Source organism: Myxine glutinosa, chromosome 2 (assembly GCF_964187855.1).
Source record: "Myxine glutinosa chromosome 2, kmMyxGlut1.1, whole genome shotgun sequence".
Lineage (NCBI taxonomy): Eukaryota > Metazoa > Chordata > Myxini > Myxiniformes > Myxinidae > Myxine > Myxine glutinosa.
Genome location: NC_136262.1, coordinates 164,048,434 through 164,071,973, shown reverse-complemented (window position 1 = coordinate 164,071,973; position 23,540 = coordinate 164,048,434). Strand labels below are relative to the sequence as shown.

General features: G+C 41.1%; 2 protein-coding genes across 3 annotated transcripts in view; both read right to left on the bottom strand.

Annotated features, from left to right (window-relative positions):
* Positions 1-23,540, bottom strand: part of LOC144890982 (protein FAM200C-like) — a 1,200,974-nt gene that overhangs the window by 235,192 nt on the left and 942,242 nt on the right. The window lies entirely within an intron of this gene.
* Positions 1-23,540, bottom strand: part of LOC137421111 (fibrillin-2) — a 291,848-nt gene that overhangs the window by 88,603 nt on the left and 179,705 nt on the right. For both annotated transcript variants that reach the window (XM_068106839.2, XM_068106838.2), the window contains exons 35-42: positions 23,308-23,430; positions 22,943-23,104; positions 18,575-18,643; positions 18,362-18,487; positions 15,476-15,601; positions 13,789-13,941; positions 13,243-13,296; positions 10,119-10,244 (exon numbers count right to left, since the gene is read on the bottom strand). In XM_068106839.2, the coding sequence (XP_067962940.2) occupies positions 10,119-10,244; positions 13,243-13,296; positions 13,789-13,941; positions 15,476-15,601; positions 18,362-18,487; positions 18,575-18,643; positions 22,943-23,104; positions 23,308-23,430 (939 nt within the window). The remainder of the gene's footprint in view (positions 1-10,118; positions 10,245-13,242; positions 13,297-13,788; positions 13,942-15,475; positions 15,602-18,361; positions 18,488-18,574; positions 18,644-22,942; positions 23,105-23,307; positions 23,431-23,540) is intronic.

Here is a 23,540-nt window from a genome sequence, read left to right as displayed (position 1 = left end):
ACTACAAAAGCAACGAGAGTTCCGGGAAGACGGGCAAGCTAGCATTAAGACCTTGGCCCAACCAGGATACCAATGGGGAACCCCTGATTTTAAGCTACAAACACGCACGCGCCTAGAGAAAGGCATGACTATGCAGGTCCGGTGCAGCGTCTGGACCCCTGGCGCGGCCGGTGGCGAAAAGAACTACATACGATGCAACGAATACATACTCACGCCACACCCCCAGAATAAGGCCCCAAAGAGGGGGGAAAACACATATTGGAAAGTGGCCAGAGAGGTGGCAACAATTCAAAATAGGACACACTGCTGGTCGTGCATGCGCTTTCCCCAAGCAGGCACCACAGGAATACACATGATAGTGCTACCCTCGTCCCTCAATGACCTCTGCTCACAACCTATCGATTCCCCATGTTTAGTCACCACGCTGGAAAGAGAAGGGGTTGACAACGGCAAGAGTTGCAATCGACAATTTAATTATCGCCCGTCAATGATTGCCCATGTGGCCGAGAGGCCTGCCCCCGTCTGGGTCAAACCACAGAAAGGGAGGGTCTGCCTCCAGGGTTCCGGCCACTTGCGTATGGGAGAATCAGAATGCGCCTACACTCTCCCCGGGAAGCTGGGACAAGGGAGCTCGGGGATTACATTACGAATAGTACTGCAAGATAAACACAACCACAACATAACGGCTATAACATTCTCTAGGGGGGTTAGTAGGATTAATGGGGTGGTAAAGGGACTCCAGTGCTTATCCACCCACCTGGTCCCACCCCATGGGACAATGTTTATATGCGGCGACAAGGCTTACCCCTATTTACCAAATAATTGGGGGGGCACATGTTATCTGGGTTCAGTCCTTCCTGACGTTGAGATACTGGATGAGCTAGACCCAAAGTCCTTGGACAGGCGTTATAAGAGGTCAGTCATGAACGAAGATGGAACCACTAAACTACACGGGAGCCTAGGGGAAAAGGTGTTTGGTTTCTTCTTCCCAGGAGCGGGCACAGTCATGGATAGTTTCCGGATAGACAAATTGGCTTTGGCCCTAGAAAAGGTGGCAAACGACACCGCTACGGCTCATGACATACTATTGGACACGGTAATTCACATGCGTACAATGGTGATGCAGAAGTGAGACTAAGGGAAACTAGCCACGCCCTGACGATCGATCGGATCGCGCGCGAAAATTCTTATACATTTAGCTGGCTCACTGACTGGTTCCAGGGATGGACGGGCACCATAGTGAAGTGGTTATTGACCGCACTGGCTGTGATAATCGGGGTAGTAATTTGGGGGGCACTAATGAAATCTCTAGTCCTCCTCTGTATGAGAAAGTATTTTACAGGATGGAAAGTGAAAAGGCCGCCGACAACAACTATGGCTCTGACCACAGAGGCCGTCGACCTGAACGGGTCCTTCAACAAGGCAGTTGCGACCGGCGCTCCAGAAAATTGCATTGAATTTTGTGGCAACTGTGATACTTGTGTGGATCCCATGTGGGAACTGGCTGCTGCCTGTAACGGTGTATGCGATGACTGTGATACTTGTGCTATAAACCCCTTGCGTGTACTGGCTAACGCTGCTTATGTATTACAAGCTGACAGCTGCACGCCCCCTTCTGACCCAACTATGGATCTGATTGCGACACTGGGTCTGGCGGTCGAGGGACCCGACGTGGATATCCTAGACCCGCAAGCCGACCAGGCGCCCAAGGGAGACTTTGACATAAAGGAAGTCCCTCTCTTTTCTCCAAATGTTTTAAGTTCAAATGCTTCAAGTGAATCGGATTTTTACGCTCTGTACCCTGACCAGGAAATTGAAACACAAGATACTGACAATACTATGTATTCCCCAGAACAGCAGCACGTGAGGGACCTCATGGGCATGATCGTTGATTAACTTCGAAGATCTGCAAGGACTGGGTCTGCAAAGGGTGGGGGGAGCAAGTTCCGCAGGGGAGGTGATGGGCCCTCTGGCGGAGCAGAACCTCATCTGGACCAGACACCTTCGTTGTGGATCCGAAACGTTAATGGACTTTCATGTTCTGAGCCCTCAGGCTCCGAGCACGCACCACACGACACGTTCGCCAAATGCACGGGCGAGGCGCTTTGGGCGCACGATATGCCCTTGGGAGATACCCGCATTACACAATTATTTTTTCAATACCCGCATTACACAATTATTTTTCAATAAAACCCGATGTGGCACGTTGTCTCTTAAGATACTTTGTCTCGACGAGACAAGAGGAAGGAATGTCAAGTAGTAGATTTGTTATTGCCTAAAGTTCAGTTATAGACGTTGGGTGCTAATGTGTTATGATTTATATGATGTTTAAAAATGCTATTTCATAAAGTTAATAAAGGGTTTTTGCTTCGTTTTAGTTTTGGATGAGAAAAGGCTCGCTGAGGTCATGCTGAACAAATTGTATACGTGTGCTTTTTTCGAGGCTGGTCGTAAAACCACGCCCACATGCGCTTGTTTTTGCGTAATGCTAGTAGAATGACATGATCGTTAACCATATATATTTTGTTTTAATCTCAGCAACGCATGACTCTGTATAAACATGCTTTGGATTACTCATGTACACAAACCCATAAAATATATGGGTTTGTTTGGCTAAGCATACACTCTCCTCTTTGTGAGTTATATTTCTGTTTTCTCGGAGCCCAGAGAAACAATTGGTCCAAATGATAAGGAAGGGCTGACTCCCCCGAATGATAACGGTGGGAGGGACTCTCGCCAGTCGCTTCGTTCTCTCGGAGATTTTCTGATAATCGTATTCGTATATAAGTGAATGAGAATCAATGCGTTTTCAGGAAGGCTTGACTTGGCATGTTCTTGCTGTAGCTTGCTGTAGATGTCTTGTCTCCTCCGGATCTGTATAAGTTGGCTTTAATAAACTGCGTCATTTTTCAGGCTATTTGTGGACTTCTTTTGCAAACGAAGAGCTGATTCTTCACATCTATATATATATATATATATATATATATATATATATATATATATATATATATATATATACACATACATACATAGAGACATAATTACTCTTCTTTTGGGTCTTTGGAGTCCTCAGGGTCTTTTGAGTCCCTCTGGTTAATTTAGGACTTTTGGATGTTCAAGCTCTTTTGCATCCTTGGGATCTTTTGTGTCCTCTGCATTATTTGGGTCTTTTAGGTCATTTGAGTCCTTTGGGTCCTCTGCATCTTTGGGGTCCTCAGGTATTTTCAGTCATCTAGGTATTTGGGTCTTTGGGGGTAATTTGGGTCTTTGGGTTCCACTGGGTCCTCAGGGTCTTTGTGGTGTTTTGGATTGTTTGGTTCTGTGGGTCCTTAGGGTCTATGGGGTATTTTGGGTTTTCAGAGACTTTTTGGTCTTCTGGGTCTTTTCGATTTTTTTTTTGGTCTTTGGGATATTTTGGGTCTCTGTGGTCTTTGTGGTCTTTTTGGTGTTTTGGGTCTTTGGTGTATTTTGAGTCTTTGGGGTCTTTTGTGTCTTTAAGGCTTTTTGAGATATTTTGGGTCCTTGAGGTATTTAAGGGTCTTCTGGGTATTTTTAGTCTTCATGGTCTTTTGGGTCTTCTGGGTATTTAAGGGTCTTTGGATCTTCAGGGTCTTTTGGGTATTCTGGGTCTTGGTGGTCTTTTGGGTCATTAAGGATCTTGGGGTCTTTTCAGTGTTTTGGGTCTTCAGGGTCTTTGTGGGTTTTTAAGGGTCTTGGAATGAGGAACAGTTGGCTTGGCAAGCGCTAACAGGCTGATTGCTTCTGGTTGAAATGGCCGAGGAATTTTAAAAACACATCGATTTCAAGCAGCAAATCATGTGGAAACCACTGAGAGCAGACACATTTTTTAAAAAGGGTGTTATAATACACCCAAACTTCCCTGGCCTTGTGACTAAAAACAAAAAGGGAGCTCTGTCTACTGTAACACCATGGCTCGCAAAAGCAGCCTGAATAGCATTTACCAATAGCTAGATATGGTATAATTTTGTCAGATATCACTCCAGATCTGGACATTATTTCGTCTACAGCATCCAATCCTCATATCCGAATCCAGATTTTGATGATATGCTTCAATTATGCAATGATAATCGATTGTGTTTCCAAGGCAATACAGGTTGGAGTAGGCCGAAACAAAGTGGCGGCTTGAGAACCCAGCGAAGTGCAATGGTCAGACCAAGATGGCGGGCCGCCATATTGTTCAGCCATCACATCGGATTTTTTTTTCTTATGAGCACCTCGTTCATCATCTTCAAAAAGGGTGTTGTCATAACACACCCAAACACCCAGTTTTCATCCTTGCAATCTGCTGGAGGTCCAGGTGTCTGCATGCAAAGTCTGGGGCTGCTAGATTTCATGTATTAGAATTATGGAGGAGACAGACAGACAGACGGACAGATGTACGCACACTGCCTTTATTATACATATATACATATACACTACATGACCAAAAGTATGTGGACACCCAAACATCGAACATTTCATTCCAAAATCATGGGCATTTTATGGAGTTGCCCCCCCCCCCCCACCTCCCCCTTTGCTGCTATAACAGCCTCGACTCTTCTGGGAAGGCTTTCCACTAGATGTTGGAACATTGCTGCTGAGATTTGCTTCCATTCAGCCACAAGAGCATGAGTGAGGTCGGGCACTGATTTTGGGCAATTAGGCCTGGCTCGCAGTCAGCGTTCCAATTCATCCCAAAGGTGTTTGTTGAGGTTGAGGGCAGGGCTCTATGCACGCCAGACAAGTTCTTCCACACCAATCACAACAAACCATTTCTGTATGGACCCCAAACTGTTGCCATAAAGTTGGAAGCACACACTCGTCTAGAATGTAATTGTATGCTGTAGCGTTAATATTTCCCTTCACTGGAACTAAGGGGCCTAGCCCGAACCATGATAAACAGCCCCAGACCATTATTCCTCCTCCACCAAACTTAACAGTTGGCACTATGCATTCGGGCAGGTAGCGTTCTCCTGGCACCCGCCAAACCCAGATTCATCCGTCGGACTGCCAGATGGTGAGGCGTGATTCATCATTCCAGAGAACGCAATATCCACTGCTCCAGAGTCCAATGGCGGCGAGCTTTACACCACTCCAGCCGATGCTTGGCATTGCGCATGGTGATCTTAGGCTTGTGTGCGGCTGCTTGGCCATGGAAACCCATTTCATGAAGCTCCCGACGAACAGTTGTTGTGCTGACGCGACTTCCAGATGCAGTTTGGAACTCGGTAGTGAGTGTTGCAACCGAGGTCAGACGATTTTTACGTGCTATGCGCTTCAGCACTTGGCGGTCCCGTTCTGTGAGCTTGTGTGGCCTACCACTTCGTGGCTGAGCTGTTGTTGCTCCTAGACGTTTCCACTTCACAATAACAGCACGTACAGTTGACCGGGGCAGCTCTAGCAGGGCAGAAATTTGACGAACTGACTTGATGGAAAGGTGGCATCCTATGAAGGTGCCACGTTGAAAGTCACTGAGCTCTTCTGTTCGGCCCATTCTACTGCCAATATTTGTCCATGGAGATTGCATGGCTGTGTGCTTAATTATATATACACCTGTCAGCAATGGGTGTGGGTGGCTGAAACAGCCAAATCCACGAATTAGAAGGGATGTCCACATACGTTTGGTTATGCAGTGTATATACATATACACATATACTCACTTAGGGTGTAGCTTACAAAGTATAATTCCTAAAGGATGTATATATATATATATATATATATATATATATATATATATGTATATATATATATATATATATATATATATTATATATATATATATATATATATATATATATATATATATATATATATATATATATATATATATATACATATATATAGTCATCCCTCGTTTATCGCGGGGGTTACGTTCCAGAACCCCCCGCGATAGGTGAAAATCCGCGAAGTAGAAACCATATATTTATTTTATTATTTTTATATATTTTAAGCCTTTAAAAACCCTCCCCATACTCTTATAAACCTTTCCCATGCTCTTATGAACCCTTTCTACACTCTTAAACACACTTTTGAGACCCATCCTTAGTCCTTACGTATTAGAAAAATATTTGTACGTGTATATATAGCTGTACAGTACATTGATGCAAGTTCTTTTATAATTGCAATTAATTAACAAACAAACATACACATATGATCATGGAACTACACAAGTACAGTACAACAAAGTATTTACATTGATGCAAATTGTGTTTTTGAAAGCAAAAGGCAATAATTGACAAAAGTGCCTTTAATCAAACCTGAGGCCTAAGCATAAAGAAGTCTTCATGAGCTATTCAAAATAGAGATGATGATTAATTTTGAAAATTAATAAGAAATGCATTAGCTTCCTCTTGCATATGCAGCAGCTTCCTGATGGTTAATTTGTAGGAAGCAGTGGGGGGTGGAGAGGAGGTGAGGGTGGTTATTCCTGATCTGATGCAGTGATGAAGCAGATATCTCATCTGTATCAAAAGGTAATGACCGAAAAATCCCATCCTCCACAACATCGGTCATTCATGTTACTCAGCGACTTAATTTAATTGCAGCTTTAGACAACATCATCGAAATCGTCATCATGATCATGTGTCTCTAAGTTGTAAACATAAGTTATTGTAAATTAGAGGTTACCCAAAGTATGATGACTCTTAAAACCATATTGATCATTAAACTGCAGGACACAGTTTGGCATAAACCTTGCAAATTACTTAAAGTAGCGAAGAACCGTCCAAGAACCCTCCTTACGGATGGGTTAATTACCCCCAGAATCATGGACAAGTTAATTACCCCCAGAATACGGGACTTTCAAAATGCGCGATTCTTTGTCTACTCATTTATAATGCGTATTTTATTTCGATTTACTGTATTATTCTTTTAATATAGGTTTTAATTAATGTGTTATATTTATATTTATATTATTATTAATTTTTTAGGCTAGAAAATGCTTATTTTACCGCAAAACTAATGAAAATCTAAAAAAATAAAAATACCTATAGGCTGCAGAATCCCGCGATATAATGAAAAATCCGATATATAATTTTACATATACTAGCGAGAAAAACCCGCGATGTACCGAAGCCACGAAAAGTGAAGCGCGATATAGCGAGGGATTACTGTATATATATATATATATATATATATATATATATATATATATATATATATATATATATATATATATATATATATATACACAGACTTGGCATTTAATATGGAATTTTTTTTTTTCTTGACTTGGGTTTACTTTCTGAACACAGTATATCAATCTGGTGAGTTTATTTTACCCTTCGGTGATGTCTTTGTTGAAAGAACCATTTCACTGATTGTCTTTCGCAGCAAGAAGTCAATAACAGGATTATATCACAGGTGGTGTGACAAAATGTAAGGACAGGTACATTTGACGATTGGCTTCACAATCGGGTATATACGGGTTGTTGCATTCTGTATTAGTGGAAAACAACTGCTGCACGTCTACAAAAGTTATTGCCGCTTCCTCTGGAGATGGTCCGTCAACTTGACAATGCTGTTTGTCATGGAGTGGTGGCTTTACGAAATTCTGGCATGAAACAGCGTGCTATTGCTCGGCAGTATGGCATCACTCAAGGTCAGGTGTCAAAGATCCTGAAACGAAATGCTCAGAGGGGTGTCCCTACTCCAATACCGAGGCCAGGACGTCCACGCAGAACCACAAGGAGAGATGATCGCCAGCTGCACCGGTTAGTCTGCAATGGCCGTACCAAGTCAGCTAATCGGCTTAGGGCTGAGTGGCAGCAACTGACAAATGTGCCTGTATCCATCCAGAAGGCAAGTCAACCAACGACTGGTTCAAGCAGGCTATCGTGCCAGGCGTCCCCTGAGAAAGCCACGCCTGACCAGACAACACAGCCAGCGCCGATTGCAGTGGTCCAGAAAGCACCGTCAATGGCAGCCAGGACACTGGAATCACGTGATCTTCAGTGACGAGTCTAGATTTCTGGTCAATCGTCAAGATGGCCGCGTCTGAGTGCGCAGACAAGTGCATGAAGCCCACAACGAAGATCGTATAGTGCCAAGAGTCCAAGCTGGAGGTGGTGGGGTGACCGTTTGGGCTGCTTTTCATGCAGGGGGCAAAACTGACCTGGTTGTTCTGAATGGAAACCTGAACCAGTTCAAATACAGGGTCATTCTGGAAGAAACATTGCTTCCATTTGCTCGTGCAGCCTTTCGAGGAAACTTTGTCTTCCAAGATGACAATGCACGGCCTCATCGTGCTCGCATGATCCAACACTTTCTTGCTGACCGTGGTGTCGAGCATATGGAGTGGCCTGCCATGTCCTCGGATATGAATGCGATAGAGAACTTGTGGGCAGAATTAACGCGTCAAATCGACAACTTGGACCAGCAGCCTGTCTCGGTGCGTGAATTGCAGCAGACTATTGTCACTGCATGGCAAGCGATTCCTGTCCAAACCTTGGCAAATCTCGTGAACAGCATGCCTCGATGTGTGTGTGCTCTCCTGAATGCGAGTGGGGGTTACACGAAGTACTGAACTGTAATTTTACTGTCCGTAATCCCAGTCATAATTTAGCTTTTGTTTTTGTTTAAATTTTTTTTGGCTAATGTGCAAAATAAAGAGATACTTCTGGAAAACGTACAGAAGTTTAACACAGTACTGTCTGTGAATTGAGTTCGATGTCAGTTTACATCACTTTCAAGGATCAATTTATTTGCTTCGAAATGTCAAATGTGGTTTTTGTTTCTTTTGAAGGTCACATTAACAAAATCTAGAATAATTTAAACATAATTCCAATGAACTTTTGCATGCACAGCACAATTGCATGCACAGCTCGTTTCAAATCCCCCCACAACATCTCGATGGGATTTAGATCCGGGCTTTGACTTGGCCATTCCAGAACCCTCCATTTCTTTCTTTTCAGCCATTCCTTGGTGGATTTACTGGTATGTTTAGGGTCATTGTCATGTTGCAAGGTCCACCTTCGGTTGAGCTTCAACTTTCCGACAGATGGCCTCACATTATCCTCAAGCACCCTCTGGTACAATGAAGAATTCACAGTGGATTCTATGATGGTGAGCTGCCCAGGCCCTGATGCAGCAAAGCTGCCCCAAACCATAATATTTCCACCACCATGCTTTCCAGTTGGTATCAGGTTCTTGTGGTCAAATGCTGTCTTTGGTTTTCGCCAAACATGTCTTCTGGTACTGTGGCCAAATAGCTCTACCTTTGACTCATCTGTCCAGAGCACATTGTTCCAGAAGTGCTTGTCTTTGCCTAGGTGTTCATTGGCAAACTTTAGTCTTGCCCTGATGTTCTTTCTGGACAGCAAAGGTTTCCTCCTGGCACACCTCCCATGTAGATCAAATTTGTGCAGCCTCTTTCTAATGGTAGACTCATGCACTTTGACATCAACAGTGGCAAGAGCTACCTGTAGGTCCCGTGATGACATTCTGGGGTTCTTAGAGACTTCTTTCAGCATCTTGCGGTCTGCTCTCGGGCTGAACTTGCTGGAGCGGCCTGGCCTGAACAAGTTGGCAGTTGTTTGGAATCTTCTCCACTTGTAGATGATCTTCCGGACAGTCGAATGATTGATTTCAAATTGTTTGGAGATCTTTTTAAATCCCTTCCCAGACTCATAGGCATCTATAACCTTCTTTCCGAAGGCCTCAGAGAGCTATTTTGATCTAGGCATGGTGACGCCGCACACTTCTACAACAAAGAGCAAACCAAACTAAATGTCTGAGGTTTAAATAAGACAGGTTCCTCCAAGATCCTCTCTAACGATGTTCTAATCATTTGCACCTGAGCTGGTGCACCTGATTCTAATTTAACTATTTGAAGTAGTGATAAATGTAGGGGTGTACTTACTTTTTCCACATGCAAAATTTGCATTTATGTTTATTTAAATTATACAATGGACTACAAAATGTAAATGTTTCATGATATTTGTTATATTATATCACCTTTTTCTGTCAATATTGTTGAAATGAAGATCAAATAGCTGTATGTTGAAATATGTTGAAAAAGTCAAAACTTTACATGGGGTGTACTTACTTTTTCACGTGACTGTACATAAATACATGCATACATACACAAACAGTTTATAGAACAGATGTAAATAGCTTACCTTCACATTTGAGATTTAACTCATTGTAGAGAAAGCCCATTTTACATTCGCATCTGAAGCTTCCGGGCAGATCAATGCACATCCCATTCTCACAAATGTTGGGAATGGTGATACACTCATTTGTATCTGTGGAAAGATGACATGAAGGAAAGCGAGTCATGGAGCATCACAATGATGGGAATATCTTAACCCATATTCCTGCTCGTACAAAGCACACCCTAACAGTTCCTATCCATATTCTTCCCCCCTGTGTTTCTAACTGATCACCTATCCTATTTTTACAATGTAATCCTTAATGTTTCTACCACTTATATTTGTTTGAAGACCAAGCCAGGTGTATGGAAAACATTTTTATGAGAAATTCAGATAAACAAAATAAGTAGTGACGTATAGTAAACTACAATATGTTAAAGTTTCATTTCTACAGAGATTAAGGCTGATGGAGGAGCTTGTACATGCATTGCTCATCTAAGTCTGTGGAAATACATCTATGTCTGCAAGGATAAGGACCTTGGGCGACATAACTACAAATTTTCCATGCATTCCAAGGACATTATTAAACAATGGAAAAATCAAGATAGCATATTGTATTTGGACCTAGGATCCCACCATTTTAAGTAACGTGCTCAGATAGTATCATAATTGGGGGGTGGTTAATGTAGACAGCCGGGCAATCTATCTATAATTCCAGTAATCTCTGTTTGTACGTTTGTTTGTCTGTGACCGCTGTTTCTCGACAACCACGGGTCCGATATACTTTTAACTTGCCAGGTATATTGCTGGGGACCCGAGGATGTGCCTTTTCAAGGTTTCATATTAATCGGACAATTACTTACCGAGCTATGTCCAAAAAACGATTCAACCAATCAGAGAGCAGCGAACTATCGCGTGTGCCGAACGTGGCGGACACACTCTGCCTCGGATGGCACATTTGAGAGCGTATTCATTTATTTCACGTTTGCAAACTATGTTGGCGCTATGTTGGCGTTAAACTATGTTTTAAAACTAATAAAAACCCCGGGGGGATTGTCACTGTACTCGCAAGCCGTTCGCCGTTCGCTTTGGCGTTGCGAATGGACCAAAACATTTCATGCACCAAACCATTTCATGTAAAGCGTTCGCCGTTCGCTTTGGCGTTGCGAATGGACCAAAACATTTCATGGACCAAACCATTTCATGTAAATAGAGGGGGGGATATAATTTTAGATATAGATATAGTACGGGCATGCCCTAGTATGAGAAAACTAGAGCAATGCGACTGTGTCACCAATATGCCTCCGCATCGTCCCACAATGGGTAGATGCCCTCATTCACTGTCCTAAAAATAAACAAGTTTGATTTAAATCCCTTCAGCTGTTTTCAATTATCACATTTTCACCAGCCATACAGATTTCACATCGATCGGTGAAGCGGTTTTAGAGATGGGATTTTAAAAAAATACTGGCTGAAAATAAAGTTAATATGGCTGTCACACCACGTGACATATGACCTTTAAAAATGTACACTCTGCATATGTATGTGTCGGGGATCACATTTGTGAAGTTTTGTGTTGATTGGATAAGGTTCGTTTTGCTATTCAAGATGGCTGCCAAACCACGTGACCTACGGCATCATAATTTTCAAATGATATGCAACAATGGTGTTAGATGATATTTGTAAAATTTGGCATCGATAGGGTAAGCGGTTTAAGAGATATAATTATTTAATATTTTCCTTCAATCCAATATGGCTGCCACACCATGTGACCAATTATATTTTCGTGATATAATATATATATCACGTGATTCGTGATATGTACCACACTTCGATGGATGTGCGGAGTATCGTTGAGAGAGAGGAAGACAAATGATGAATTGCGAAAGATGATGGGAATATTGCCTGTGATTGATGCTGTGAAGAGGAACAGGTTGAGATGGTTTGGTCATGTGTTGAGGAAGGATGAAAGTGACTGGTTGAGAGGAGTGATGGAAATTAATGTAGAAGGAAGTAGAGGACGGGGAAGACCGAGAAAGACTTGGCTAAAGGTGGTGGAAGAAGAAATGCGGGCAAGGGGGTTAACAAGGAGAGATGCAGAAAATAGGACAAAATGGAGAAGATTGTCATGGGGACCGCAAGGCTAACCCCCGCTCTAGCAGGGAAAATGGCCTTAAAATGCATGTTGTTGTTGTTGTTGTTGATAAAATTTTAATCACCATGCCTCATCAATGATACATGTAAAGTTTCGAGTCAATCGATTTGGTGATTTGGGAGAGGATGTTTTTTTAAGGTTTTAGGTTAAATCCAATATGGCTGCCAAGCCATGTGACCGATGATATCATAAATTTAATATTTCAATACAAATCAGTCATAGATCATGTGCATGCAATTTCAGCTTTTTAGGATAAGGAATTCGAGTAAAACATTTTTGTCTGGTATACCACTTCACCTATGATGTATAATCATCATGCTTTCATTCCCCCTTGGGAGTACTTGACAATGTGCCAAGTTTAAAATTTTTCCATTCAGCGGTTTCTGAGAATTTTTATTTTATTTTTTGCGTTTAATCGAAGTCGGCTGCCATACCACGTGACCTATGACATCACAATGATCATAACAACATTCTGCACGGGTTTCACTCCTATCCTGAAAGTTTCGTCTCAATCCGCCATGTGGTTGCTGAGAAAAACGAGGTTTCGCCCATACGGACGGACGGGCGTACAGACGGACAACCCGAAAACACAATGCCTCCGGCCACCTTTGGGGGCGGAGGCATAAAAAAAATAGCTGTCCCTACTTGATGTTCCATGAGAGAAGTGTCTACAGCGTTACATTGCATATTTATAAACCACATAATGCACCAAAATTGTATACAAGACATGTTACCTTTTCACAAAAAAGAACTGCTCATTAATAGTTCAATTACTCAGTCTCATGTTCTGCTGTCTCAGGTAAACCGAGAATTACGGCAACACCAAACAGGTTCATGCGGATCTGATTTTTTGATCTAATTTTGTCTGTTACAGCAAATATTTTCATTCGCACCACAATCAATCAACAACGCATTTGATATTTAGCATTGGTGATCAAAAATATTCGAAAAAAGGTAGTAAGAGTGCTAATAATTAGGAATAGTGCACAAACTCACCCAAGTCTTGTCCTGTTTCGATATCCTTAATTGCGCAAAGCTCTTCATGTAGTCCTGCAAGTGTTTTACTCATTAGTATGATTCATAATCATTATATGTTCATATTATGGAATCAAATATCTGTCATCACACACTTACCAATTCATGCTACAATAGGGGACTTATTTCAAAATCATAGAATGAAATGAGTTCATTCCAAATGCAAAATAAAACCGGTTTTCTAAAAAGAAAAAAGAAAAAAAAAAAAAACGTTTTCCAAACATTTTGTCCACAACTTTGTGCAATCTTTTTTCCCCAAAAAATACACACTTTCTGTTAGTTGCTACATTAATTATTAGGTAAAAAGTATTCTTGTTTGTGGCATTTAGAGGGTTTTGCATTATCACTCAAAACAATATATAAAATCAGACTCGAGCTGATAATTCATTTTTGTTCAACATGTTGACTGAACATTTACGTTCTGTATACACCATCCACTATGGAAAGATTGATGTGGTCAAGCCAAACACACACACAAAAAAAAATTCAAGAAAACCGTTGACCTACGAGAGTTCATTTTTGGACAAGGTTCACATGGGTAGTTCCAGCCCTTTCCGATAATTCCCGAACAACAGCACTGTTTCTTGGTCAGATTTAATGCCAGTTCGCCGTCACAAATACCATCGTCATAGTTCTTGTAGCAGTAGCTCTGTCGCATATCTGGAAACGAATAAGTAAGCTAGTAAAACATCTTGCATGACATTAAATTTAAGCTTTTAATGAGGTTTCTATAAAGAGATAGAGGTAAAGCTTATTCATATAATATATAAAGCTCTTTCTTACCACTCACTCACTGATATCAATGTTTAGTTCATTATAAGTAGAAGCGAAAGCTGAAATTTCATACACTGATGCAACCTGAAGCCAATATCACAAGAAAAAAACAATCACAAAATCTTTGAAAAATTTTCGTAAACGAAAATATACATCAATAAATGTCGACTGGTGCAGCCTCATTCTGCTCACTGCGAGTCACGTGACCCAAGACAATGGCGCTTACACTATAACTAGTTGCTAAGCAACGCTAACACGCTCCTCTTCCGCCTCATATTTTGTAATAACCTTTGCTGTATTTACATTCAAAATGACTACTATAGCTGTAAAGTTTTAAATAAAGAGTTCATTCTAATCACTAATTCTTGATTTACTTAAGTAATACAGCTGCTTGCGGAATGCAAGAACAATAAACTTAATCAAATCTATGAAGCTCTTTTACATTCCACATTATAAAATATATAAAGACTTAAACTTATGATGTACGCAACATATAATACAACTGAGTAGTTGCTTGTAGTGTGCCAGCCTGCCCAACTAGTAGGCCTATCTTATAAACTGCATGGTTTTTAAATGCGCATGTTAACTGCAAATCAATCCGATGGTGCAATATCTGCTTGCAAGTGAAAATCCCACCCACCTCTCCCTTGAATTAAATGCGGAAATTAATTTTAAACTTTGAAACTTCATTACGTTTCAGACTCGGAGGTTTAATGGTTAGATCATCCATTCTGAATCTGGGAGGTCGGCAGTTTCGAACCCGACCCCGGCCGAGTCATACCAAACAAAGACTACAAATGTTAGGTGCAGCTTCCTTGCTTGATGGTCAGCATTTAAAAAAGATAGAGCACAGCCAAACAACCATATGGGTTGGCAACCATTACATAGAACTGTCTGACCTAATGGCATCCTCTTGCATTGAAGTTCCTTACAAGGGAGTTCAAGTTTCAAGGAGTTCCTTCTCCCACCCCCCCACCCCACCCCCTTCCCACGCCTCCTGCCCCCAAGCCCTCTCCCTCCCACACATCTCTCCCTGCTCTCAAATGTTGTGTTTGTGTGCTTCCCCTTCTCTCCCCATCTTGTCTTCCGCTCCCTCTTTTTATATATTTTGTTTGTCTGGTTGATTTGTTTGTGAAGTAAATGTTAGCTCTTTCACGAGCCTCGATTCAGTATACAAAAAAAGGGAACTTAATAATGAAAAATAAATAAATAAAATATTATTACTTCCACAGCAATTAAAAAAAAAAATTTACCTAATTTTGTGCAGGACTAATGAAAGTCTTTCTGCAATAAATTTACCAAACAGAATGGGATAGTCTTGTTGAAGAAACATGTTAACAGCACTGGCCATGTTCACACCTACTGTGCAGTTCCTGAGCCATAGTGCTACTCACAGGACAAAAGGGCAAACATGCCTCACCCATGCAGTCATCTCCACCATTAATCTGCATGTAGTCAGGAGGACAAACACATCTGTAACTTCCCAGTGTGTTGTGACATGTCCCTGGACCACAGATCGTCGGGAAGTTGAAACACTCGTCAATATCTAGAATGGAAAAGGGGAAAGGTTAATTTTGAAATAAGAAAAGTATTTTGTGATTGACAAATACTTTATCAAAACAGGTAAAACTGTTCAAATTTGACTCTTTGACTGACCAAACAGCAAAGTAAGCCTCCAACTGCACTTTCGTTCCACTAAGTTCATACATCCTACAATATCATGTTTAAATGCTTCTGCATATCAACAGGAACCTCGAGCCATATAAACTTGACAAATCAGCAATGCTAATAATGCTCTGTCTAAACATACACTGTGCATGGGTAATTACATGGATTGATTCACATTTTTCTGAAGAAAGCAGGTGCAGTAGCTGTATGCAACTCAGTAACTAAGTCCAAGGAGATGGGTAATGCACAAACAAAATGAGAAAACCATAAAAATAAATTTTCATTCCAACAACGTGCAAACAAATAAGTAGGATATCGGCAATATAAGTAAATGTGCAAGTGAAAAGGATGTTGGAACAGGGCAAATAAAACTTTTTACGGACAGAACTACAGAAAAGAATACTCAGAGGCAGTAAAAATACTCTCACAGTCAGGAAGGTGATATATATATACGTATATATATATATGTATGACACAATGTACATTCACACTCAAAGTTTTCTGGACAAACATTCACGTTTTTCCACTCTGTGTACACATTGAAGGATCTTTTCATTTTTGTGACTGCTACTTTTTTTTTTTTTTCATCTCTAAACCATCCTCAATGAAATGGATGACACTGAGGAATACTTTGCAGAACTAAGGCCTTCCTTCATCACTCTCAACTCTGAGCAGTATCCAAACTGATTATCCACAGCACCATGGAGTATAGGTCACCACTGTGGGCTGGTACTGCCATGTCTTATCCCGCACCTCAAAAAGCAGTTGAATCCAAGGCCCTGAAAATAATTATTTTTTGTCGGCAAGAAACAGAAACAGACAGCGTGCTCCTTTCTTAATGCAGACAGGTAGGCAGCCTCACAATAATCTAGCAACTCATGTTTGGTATGCCCTTCCTCGCATCCCATAAGTCATTCCTTTTCACCCCCCTCAAATATTTAATGTCACATTTACTACTTTGCCCCAATGTCTACTCTCTGTGTAACCATCTCCCTATCTCTATCATCTTGTGATCTTTCCTATCACCCCACAAGAAAGCTATTTATCAAATCTCATGATGTCCCTCATTCCCACGAATAATTTAAAGCTGTCACTGATCCTGTCCCCTCTCTCTTCCTTTCTTTTCTTTTTGTATACAAGGTCGAGGCTCGTGTAAGAGCTAACATTGATCACAAAAAAGACAAACTAAAACATAAAACATATGATAAAGGGAGTGGGAGAACAGGATGGAGAGCAGGGACATCGGGAGATCTGTGGGAGGGAGGGGGCTTGGGGGGAGGAGGCATGGGAATGGGGGGTCGGGGGGGGGGTAGGGAGAGTTAAATTGAGTCGTTTTCCCACCTTTTAACATTGAGTCGTTTTGTCTTTTTTGTTTCCTCCTGTTCCCCACTGTACTGCTGTTGGTTTGTTTCTCTTTTTACCTCTGTTATGCAGCTCTTTCCTGAGCCTTGACCTTGAAGGAAGACACCATTTTTCATTTGCTTTGCTATTTTTCCTTTCAAAATTGGTATCAAAAATGATATGGTAAGCTAAATTGAATGAAAACTTTCCTGGGATTTTGTTGATAAAAGGCAGAGCCCCAGGTGGATTCATATTTTTTGATAAAATTTGTCTATATTTTGTTGAAAACTAAGATTTATTGGTTTCCAACATCGGGCTGAACGGACGGCCTAAAGGTACACAGACTCGTATAGGCCGTCTCGCCTGTGTTTGAATCCCGGCCCAGCTACAAACCGTCATCCTGGTGTTTCACAGGCCGTGTGGTTCATCATTGTGTCTGCCGTTCCTCAGATGGACGTCGTCCCACCTGCCAACATTAGTTGGTGGATGTTAAAGATCCCACAGTGTCCTTTGGAAAGAGTAGGTGAGCTATCGCCGTCACCATGGCCAAATTCCTAATTCCTGCCTTCACCTTAGTCAAATGTCAGGCCTGTCCAGCTGGTTCATGAAACACTCGTGCCAGAAACTTCCCCCGGCCAACTCCACGAGAATGTGGACAAAATTGTAGCCTTTGAAGAAGGAGATTGGTTTCCAACACAATATAGACAAAGAAATACTTTGCGGAACGCAGGCCTTCCTTGGTTGCTCTCAACACACGTTCATCCATAGCAACATAGGAATGCAGGTGTCGTGTGTGGGCTGGTACATTTAATGCGTGTATTGAAAATAAAGGTGGTGGTAAGGGAGACAACAAAGAGTTGGGAAGAGCGAAGAATTATGGATTATTAAGAAGAAGAATTAAGAAGAAGAAGAAGAATTACAACTGGCTTATGGATACATCAGAACTGTTGTACCTGAAAGGCCATTGGTTGTAGAGTATGCATGAGGAAGATTCCCGATCAAGAACATCAATATATTACTGCTGCATCAATATACTATTTTAAATGGAAATTAAAGTGTATGTTGTAAGAACCAACCATCCCAATAAACAACATAAACATCAAGTGAGATTTGGACCAGATTTTGACTGACCAAAGAGTTTCTGTGTATAATTACAGGTCAGAGGAGAATATGACTGTTGCCCGCCTTGCATAAGCAGAAGTACAGGTGAAAATTGAACACCTTTCTAATAATGGGGTGTGGCGTACTGTATATTACATTTTGCCGCTACTGTGCAAGTGTACCTACAATAGCTCACCTTCACAATGGCGATTCGCTTGATTGTAGGTATAACCAAGGCTACAGACACACCGGTAGCTCCCGAAAGTGTTGTTGCACTTCCCGCCCTGGCATAGGCCCGGCAACTCTTCACACTCATTTATATCTGTGGTCAAGAAGTACAACAACATTGTATCAAATTGGTACAAAATACCTTTTTTTGCTTAGGATATGCCTTTATTTTTCAACATACCTTCTAGAATGACAGTTATTGGATTTGGCCTGAAACCTTCACCACCAGGACACAGGACTCTGTAGTCAGCTGAAAAAGATATAATTTCAATTCAGAAACAAAATCAAACCTCAAATTTTGAACTTTTTTTATAATGCAAATAACCTTAATAATAAGGTCTGAATCTGGCAATTAAATCAAATTAAATTAATTAAATTAAATTAAATTAAATAATTAAATAAATAATTAAAAATTAATTAAATTTAATTAATTAATTTAATCAAATTAAGATTTCCTCAATCTCTTCCTCTCTCTTTCTCACTCTCTCCTTCCCTCTCAAAGCATCTTTAGAAAGTGGCGCAGATGAGTATGATTCATCAACAAACAAGATCTTTCAAACCGAGCGGGAAATTGTTGATCCTTCGCTGCTAAAATCTCTTGAATGGCTGACAGATGAGATCTTAAATTGTTATAGTGTATTTTCACTTTCATAAAAATTATCCAAGTGCTGGGAGAATTGCAGCGGTATGATAATTTCAGTTACACCTGAGTATACGATTCTGAAACACCAGCCCTTCACAAAGACACTAGGGTATGAGCAATAGAAAACGTATATTTTTAAAGAGAAATACAGCAATACCCCGGCCTACGTCATTAATTGGTTCCATAAGTCGTGACGTAACTCGGTTTTTGACGTAAACCGGGCGTAATGCCTTAAAAATGCCTTAAAATGAAGACAAACACCGTAAAACTAGAGTAAATAACTCGCGAAAGTATATAACTAAGAAAGTATTTAGCACGTGAAAAAGCTGAATGCCTCAACTCTGTGTTTGCCTCCAAATCTTGTGTCCAAAACCCATCCCTCTCTGTACCCACCGTACCCAGTCGTACCCAGCTGCTCCTGGATTCTGTGTCCTTTCCTCCTGACAAGGTGGAAAAGTTTCTGTCAACCCTCGACTCTTGATTCTGCAACTGGACCTGACGGCATCAGCCCACGGGTCCTAAAATCCTGTTCTTCCGCTCTTTCACTCCCTCTCTCTGTTCTCTTCACCCTCTCTTTTGCTCAAGGTCATCTGCCATCTGCTTGGAAATCTGCCAACATCACCGCTTTGCACAAAAAAGGTGCAAAAACAGATCCCAGCAACTACAGACCAATCAGCCTTCTCCCAATTATCAGCAAAGTCATGGAATCCATCATTGCTTCAGATATGAAATCTTTCCTCTTCTCCAATGGCTTGATCTCTGATCATCAATTTGGTTTCAGACCTGGTCACTCTACTCTGGACATGCTGCTTCTGCTATCTCAACAATGGATGGAGGTCCTCAATGCCAAACAGGAATTAGAGCTGTCTCCCTTGACATATCACGTGCCTTCGATACGGTTTGGCACCCCGCTCTGCTCACCAAACTCTCCTCTTTTGGTATCCATGGAAATCTCCATGCATGGCTGGCGGACTTCCTCTCTAGTCGTAGTCAACGTGTGGCCCTGAATGGGTTTCTCTCATCTCCTCTTCCTGTTCAGGCTGGAGTTCCCCAAGGCAGTGTTCTGGGCCCTGTGCTTTTTCTGGTCTTCATCAATGATCTCTCTGACTCTCTTGAAAATCCTCTCTATCTCTTTGCTGATGACTCTGCTCTCTGTCGCTCCATTCTTCATCCCTCAGATCGGCAGTCTGCAGCCTCCTCACTCTCTGCAGACCTGGACAAAATCACAGACTGGGCAAACAAGTGGAACATGTCTTTCAATCCTGACAAATCTCACACTCTTACGATGTCTCTCCGAAAAGACCGACTGGACAACCCTCCCATCCACTTTCTGAATAATCCTCTGCAAGAAGTTCTGTCACTCAAGCTTTTGGGTCTCACTATCTGCCATGATCTTTCCTGGGAAAACCACATTTCAAATCTGGCCTCCAAAGCCAGTCGCCGACTGGGCATCCTCCGTCGTGCGAAGTTCTTCCTTGGCACACCTGAGCTCCTCACCACATACAAGGCTTTCATCCGCAGCTCAATGGAATACTGCTCTCCCCTCTGGGCCGGTGCTCCTGCCTCACACCTAGCTCGTCTTCACGCTGTTGAAACCAAAGCATTCAGAATCATTGGAATCTCTCGCGATGAAGCTAACTCCAAGGGCCTCTCACTCAATCACCGCAGGCAGGTTGGTGGTCTTTCCGTCTTCTACCGACTCCTCTCTGGCCTTGCCCCCCCCAGCTCTCTCTGGGCTCTGTCCCGCAAATATTCCTACAGGTCGCACAAGAGCTGCCAGCAACCCTCTTATGGTTAAACTGCCAAAATCAAGACTCTCTGCTCACCTTCACTCCTTCATTCCTCTTTTCTCCCACCTCTGGAACAAACTCCCTCACTCTCTTCAATCCCACTCCACCCTCCAGGTCTTTAAAACAGCTGTTCACCACCATCTCTTATCTTCCCCCATCCAAAACCTTGATCTTTTCTACCCCCGCTAATTTCACCCCAATTCCACTTTTTTGAAATACCAACTTCTGTCCTGGAAGTCCTTGGTGTCCTTGTGTTTTATACTTCTCCCTCCCCCCCCCCCTTCCCACGCCTCCTCCCCCCAAGCCCTCTCCCTTCCACACATCTCCCTGCTCTCAAATGTTGTGTTTGTGTGCTTCCCCTTCTCTCCCCATCTTGTCTTCCGCTCCCTCTTTTTATATATTTTGTTTGTCTGGTTGATTTGTTTGTGAAGTAAATGTTAGCTCTTTCACGAGCCTCGATTCAGTATACAAAAAAAAAAGAAAAGAAAAAGATGGTTTTGGCTGCTGGAGGCTCCCGTTCTGGGAAACGTTCGCTGAATGCATCACGAGTTCGCTGCAAACTTCCAGTTTGGTGAAAGGTTGTAACCACGAAGGTTGGCTGCTCAGTCGTAAGTTGAACCATCTTTTCAATGACCTAGACTCTCTAAACCCATACACTGTAGGCCCATCTTAAATACCCATCTTAAACAAAGGATGACGCAACCGACGATTACCAGACCAGCTTAACAATTTTACATAATCATCTTGGCAGTCGACAAGTAATGCGCCCATTTAAAACTGTCTTGCACCGATTAGCCAAACTTGTAAAAATGCGATTTGAACTTGTCATTTTCAATGAACATGTACTCGATCATGTGTGACAGCAATGATGCATGAAAGGCATCAATGGAAAGCTGAGGATCTCGTCATAATTGGTAAACCACATGTAAATTGTCAAACTAAATAACCTTTGCATATTAACCCCTTGAATTCGGTTACCTTTTTTTAGATACGCACTGTATATACTGTATAGAGAGATAGATAGATATAGATAAAGATAGATAGATAGATATAGATAGATAGATAGATAGAGATTGATTGATAGATAGATATAGATAGATAGATATAAATAGATAGATCGATAGATATGGATAGATATAGAGATATAGATCGATATAGATAGATCGATAGATATAGAGATATAGATAGATAGATAGATAAAGATAAATGGATATAGAGAGATTGATTGATAGATAGATAAAGATAGATAGATAGATATAGATAGATATAAATAGATAGATAGATCGATATGGATAGATATAGAGAGATATAGATGGATAGATAGATCGATATGGATAGATATAGAGAGATATAGATAGATATGGATAGATAGATAGATAGAGATATATATATATATATATAGATATATAGATATAGATAGATATAGATAGATAGATTATAGATAGATATAGAGAAATAGATAGATAGATAGATAAAGATAAATAGATACAGAGAGATAGATAGATAGATATAGATAGATATAGATAGATAGATATATATGGATAGATATAGAGAGATAGATAGATATATATAGATAGATAGATAGATAGATATAGAGAGATTGATAGATAGATATATATAGAGAGATATATATATATAGAGAGAGAGATAGATAGATATAGAGATAGATAGATAGATTTAGAGAGATTGATAGATAGATATAGAAGGATAGATAGATATAGAGAGATAGATAGATATAGATAGATATATAGATAGATATAGAGATATAGATAGATAGATATAGAGAGATAGATAGAGAGATATAGATAGATTGATAGATAAATATAGATAGATAGATAGATATAGAGAGATAGATAGATATAGAGAGATAGATAGATATAGAGAGATAGATAGATATAGAGAGATAGATAGAGAGATATAGATAGATTGATAGATAAATATAGATAGATAGATAGATATAGAGAGATAGATAGATATAGAGAGATAGAGATATGGAAGGCTGAATAGCTGCCTAATCCTTGCCAGTGAACTTTGACTTTCAGAATGCCCCTGCAAACCATTCCAATATGGGTGATAGGTTCATGATAGGCCAAGGAGAGAGTTCATGATAACATACACGTGTTGTGAACAGGACAGGTTTCACAAGGTGATCCCCAAGCACGCCCCTGGGAACAGCAACAAGCAGAACGCGAGATGCCGATGCCGATTTCCGCCGAACAGCTCAATGTGCCGTCGCCACGTCCCTCGTACTCCGCAAAGCACGGTCCCTCTCGGAAGTCTGTGTTGGAAAGAGGCCCATAATATGTTTAACAATCATTATCTATGATAATAACTAAAACAAAAAAAATGGGATCATCAACAAGTTTAGATAGAATTAACAGAAGAAATGGGAATAAAGCAGGAGAAGGGTTGGCAGGGAGAGCACAGGTTAATTGAGATCAAACCTCTAGATGTAATGATTACATTAAATGATATACATACCAACGCAACCTTGTCCTGAAATGCTTTTCATGTAGTTGGGATGGCATGCACATGTATAACTTCCCTCTGCGTTTGTACATATCCCATTGAAGCAGAGATTGGGGTCAGCACATTCGTCTTTGTCTGCAGGTAACATATAACATGTAATTTTCTATGTTAGTCACCATGTCAATCCTGAAAGTCTATCATACAGAAATTAAATTATGTTTTTGACCTCCTTGATGTTCTCCCCA